The sequence below is a fragment of the Galeopterus variegatus genome, unplaced genomic scaffold, assembly GCF_000696425.1.
Source record: "Galeopterus variegatus unplaced genomic scaffold, G_variegatus-3.0.2 Scaffold23980, whole genome shotgun sequence".
NCBI lineage: Eukaryota > Metazoa > Chordata > Mammalia > Dermoptera > Cynocephalidae > Galeopterus > Galeopterus variegatus.
In genome coordinates this window covers 5,233-10,331 of record NW_007750091.1, presented here as the reverse complement: position 1 = coordinate 10,331, position 5,099 = coordinate 5,233, and the positions used below count along the sequence as shown (strand labels likewise).

At 40.9% G+C, this 5,099-nt stretch overlaps 1 protein-coding gene across 1 annotated transcript; it reads left to right on the top strand.

The window, feature by feature from the left end:
* Positions 1-8: 8 nt before the first annotated feature.
* Positions 9-2,232, top strand: LOC103583532 (ankyrin repeat domain-containing protein SOWAHC-like; the record flags this gene model as incomplete). Its single annotated transcript, XM_008564822.1, has 1 exon — positions 9-2,232. A coding segment is annotated over one exon (891 nt), but the record flags the coding sequence as incomplete, so codon positions are not given.
* Positions 2,233-5,099: the final 2,867 nt, after the last annotated feature.

Sequence of the window (5,099 nt, the reverse complement as noted above, 5' to 3'; positions counted from 1 at the left end):
CCGGGGGAGGGCGCGGCCGGGGCGGAGGCGACTCGGACAGCGCGTCGGTGGCTTCGTCGTCCGCGGAGGAGGAGAGCAGCAGCGGGGGCTCGGTGACCCTGGACCCTCTGGAGCACGCCTGGATGCTCTCGGCCTCCGACGGCAAGTGGGACAGCCTGGAAGGGTTGCTCACCTGTGAGCCCGGCCTGCTGGCCAAGCGGGACTTCATCACCGGCTTCACCTGCCTGCACTGGGCCGCCAAGCACGGCAGGCAGGAGCTCCCGGCCATGCTAGTCAACTTCGCCAGCAAGCACCAGCTGCCGGTGAACATCAACGCCAGGACGAGCGGGGGCTACACCGCCCTGCACTTGGCAGCCATGCACGGGCACGTGGAGGTGGTGAAGTTGCTGGTGGGGGCTTACGACGCAGACGTGGACATCAGGGACTACAGTGGGAAAAAGGCCTCTCAGTACCTGAGTCAGAGCATCGCGGAGGAGATCAGGAGCCTGGTGGGAGCCCCGGACGAGGACGACGGGGAGAGCGTCGCCGGCAGCGGGGGTGGGCGCTGGAGGCTTTCAAAGGTGCTCCCGTCGCATCTCATCACCTACAAACTCTCTCACGTCCTGGAGGATGGGGGGAACCACCACCACCACCACCACCACCTCCACCTCCACCTGGCTGAGGGATGGGCCGGAAGCAAAGCCAAGGATCCAGGTCGCAAAGCCTCGGGCGGCTCTAGTGGGCGGATAAAACCAAGACTCAACAAAATCCGCTTCCGTACCCAGATCATCCACACCACACCCTCTTTCAGGGACCCGGAGCAGCCGCTGGAGGAGGGGGAGGAGGAAGAGGAGGAGCGGTCACTTAAAGGCCACTCATCTTCATTCAAATTGAGACCGAAGTCCAATGTATTTGGGTAAAAATAATTTCTTTTAGAAAGCGCTAAGGTTTATTTGTCTTCAGGAATAGAATGTTAGGTTTGATTAAAGAAGTGAGACCAGAAAAGACTGAGAGGCTAAACTATGCATTCTTATTCGAGGGGTTGGAACGGGTGGGGAGGAGTTCCCTTCAGGCTTGCATTCTGTGAGAAGTGGATTTCTTTTTAAGGGATTCATCACGCAGGACCTCTGCCTCTTTTCCCCATTGCTCCTCTCTGCCGTGGAGTCCCTGTTTGTGAGGACTACAAATGTACCTAAATTGGGGGAACAGAATCGATGACCTAGGGTTCCTTTGCTTTATCCATTACTGGATGCCATGCAAAGTAAGGAGTACTGTAAGGAGTGTCTGTTTTTATACTTGATCACTCTTCCAAGAACAACAAAAAATGCAAATTTTAATGAAATTGGTATTTGTAAGTGAACAAAACTACATGCTGCCCTGTTTTTTCACTAATTGCATTCACTTTTTGAGGTACTACTGAAGGTCGAGTCAGAGTTGAAATGCAAAAGTACTAATTAGAGAATAATGTGAATAAAAATAGGAATCTTGTTGGTACCCTATTTGTAATGTAAGTTCAATTATTATTTTTAAAAAGCAATTTCAGTTTTAATCACTGAACTAGACAGGTAGGCAACAGTCACTTTTGAGTTAATCTGTAGTATGGTTTTCACCTATCTTTAACACCACTGCACTCATTGTTAAGGTACATACTAAACGAATTTTTATTTAAAGAAAAGAATACTTTTAGCAGCCTATGGTACTTTTAAACAAAATATTGCCTGTCGTTCTGATTCTCACTAACTTACTATTCTAAAAGTCTAAATTTGCAGGGGTTTTTATTCTGGGGATCAGGTAACCATTGGTTCTATTTGGCATAACTTTATTTAATGGTGCTTAGAGCTGAATTACCTACAGAAACTGTTTCTAGTTTAGACAGCAAAAATTGACATAAATATTAGTGAGCCTGTGCTTCTGTGAAGTAATTATTAAACGAACTTAAAGATTCTCATGTAAGAGAGACTTTTTATTTTTCTAGTACCTTGTGGCCTCTAGGCTTTGTACCAACCTTTTGCAGAAGTTTAAAGTGCTAAGTCCTTTTGATTTTCCAGTGTTTCCTTGAATATATTAGATACATATGGTGTAGTTACTGAAAAGCTGGGTAGTAAATCTACCCAGTTAAAAATGGCACTTTATAAAAAAAGAGAAGAAAGTGGTGGGACTGTTTTCTACATTTAAATGCTGCTGGCTATTGAATTTCTTTGTGTATAAGTGAAAAATATCACTCACTAAAATTAAAGACTTGTTTTAAGTGTGGTTCTTAATTACATTTCATTGATGTTAGAGTAAATGGCTTTATAATTAATTTAAAATTTAACTCACAAGCATATTAAATCGGTTGGTGACAAGATTAGAAACAAGTTTTTTGGGGGACTAATATGAGTAAGTCCTTCTACTGTAGTCTTTTTGGTCTCATGACTGCTGAAACCTAAATTCCTACAGCCTGCAAAAGTGAATGAACCCATGTATGAACTGCACAGAGCTGCAGCATTTAGGGTCCTTAGATGTTTAATTTTCCAAGTCATAGAAATTTATAACAAGTTTGTCATATCTCTCTCTAGATGGTAATTGAATTCGTTTAAAGATGGATGAAGAATAGTCACAAAGTATACAAACTATTATCCATTTTGTGCCTTTACTTTTGTTTTAAGATTATGGAAATGGACCATATACATTTGAGAAGCACTTTTATCCATACATATGGGTGAAAAATCAGTCTAATTTTGGATGAATTAAGAATAAGTTCTGAACGCGAAAGCATTCATTTGTTCTGAATCTATACACGTTACCTGTGTCTAGTGCAGAATAAGCTATAACTTCCCATTGAAGAATCGTAAATTTTATAGACATGTAAAGCTAAAGTAACTGTAGAGTAGACACTTCAGAACCAGCTGAAATTTCTGTTGAACAATCAGTATTGATCTCTTAAATGTATATGTTGGTAACTAATTGCACAAAATCTATAATTTGCTAAATCTTTAGAGATTGAGTCAGTACATCATTTAACTTGCTTTTCACACTAGATACTTTGCCCTTTCCAGTAAAATAGTACTTTAAATTTTCAAACATCATTCCTGACGGGAACTACTTCTAGCATTCCTTGTCATGTGCTTTTTGCAGTAAGTGGAGCATTTTCAGCTACTTAACTCTACATTCCTCTTATTTTTCAATTTCCAAATTGAGATTAAGAAGCAAATGACTTGTGTTATTTGCTACTCATAAAGTTGTGCTTAATGGAAATATATATGCCAGATACTTACATGTTTATTGATATGAGACCATGTGGTTAAAAAACCCAAGTATGTCCTTGTGTTTCTTATAGGAACACTTGAAACTGGTGAATGTCACAATTATCTTAACTTTCATGGTATGTAAAGTGCAGCTAACTTAAATAACTTGAAAATCTGGTACTATTTTATTCATGTGTGAAATCTTGGAGTCTAGGACGCCTTGCCTGTCATTTTTTAAAGGAGTGAAAGTTTGGGAGTTTGAGAATATAAAATCTGTTCGTAAAATTTGTTTTGTCAAAATAAAAAGTTCACACTAGAATTGTTTGCCAAACTGTGTAAATTTTTGTAGTCCTTTAGACTTTTTACATGTACGGTGTTGTACGGTTTCTAACATGGTTTTTGAAGTTTAAATTTATTTGACTGCTTTTCTATGCCTTGAGGTTATGGGCCATATACCCCTAATTCACAGATAAGAGAATGAAGGTTGACAGCTGTTTAGAGTCACCGAGTAAATGGCATTTAGTAAGATCTTAAGAATCATTGATTTTCCACAACATCATCTTTTCTGCACTTTGAATTGCCAGATTTTGGGGAAAACTGCTGTAGTTTGGTACCAGTGATGGAGGAATCAACTTGGAGAGAAGGTAGTACCTCCACCACTACCTTTGGAAAAAACTGTATGGGTCATGCAGATACCTTCTGCCATAAACTCTCTGTACCCAAAGCTGACCTCAAGAGGAGTTTGGAAATGCCTTTTTCCATCTTCTTCAACAACCACTAGTCATTGGATGTTAATGAATCTATTTCCTTGTCAAGGCTGCCTTTGATCTATAATTTAACAAAATTCATTTCTATCCAATGACAAAGGGATGTGGGAATCCTTGGTGTAACTGAATCCTTGGTGTAATTGTCCACTATTGCTCCTTCCTAGGGAGATCCCAATATGATTGTTATTGGGGTTTTGTTGTTTAATGTCAATCCATAAAATATTTTTTAGGGGCCGGCCTGGTGGCGCACTGGAAAGTGCGCCGCTTGGGAGCGTGGTGGCGCTCCCGCCGAGGGTTCGGATCCCATGTGGAGACCGGTTCCCGCTCACTGGCTGAGCGTGGTGCGGGCGCAACACCGAGGGTTGCAATCCCGTTACCGGTCAGTAAAAAAGACAAAAAAGGGGAAAAAAAAATTTTTTTTAGTATAACTGAAGGACTAGATAAGAAATTTGTTTCTAGAATGACTCCTTTCCCTGGAATTATATATCTTAAAAGGATTCATTGAGCAGTTCACTTAAAGATATCTTTGAGATTTTTCTTAGTGAAAACTTATTTTGTTAACTAAATAGCATTAATTGGAGTTCCTTGTATGGTTAATCCCAAAATTACTCTGGGGATTTGCAGTGTTCCTTCAATGATCAGTCAAATCTTCATAAAATACTTCATATTAGAGAGCTAGAAGATGACTATGTGAACTTGTTTCTCAAGATATAGCAGTAGGGTTTTATATTACTACCTGCTTTTCCCCCTGAAGAACAGCACTTTCATATCAGCATACTTTTATCTTCTTAATCTTCTCTTTAAGTGTCAGTTTCTTCTCAGAAAGTGGCTTCCTATTCTGTTAACAAATTGTCTGTTTTCCCACATTCATGTGTTGGTGAGGAATGTGTGACAGTTGCCCCACCCTTGCACAGTGCCAGGCATCTTGAGGGTCCTCCATCAGTGGGTCTCTTAATGGTGCTCTTCATAGCATTTCATAATTCAGCCAACAGCAAGCATTCATACTAAGTGAATAAAGGTAAGTATTTTTCATACACATGGCTCTTAAATGCCAGCCAACCACCTCCTCTGCAGCTCAGCCGAAAAACCCCAGCAATTCCAATCCTAGAAGTAAAATCGGCTTTAT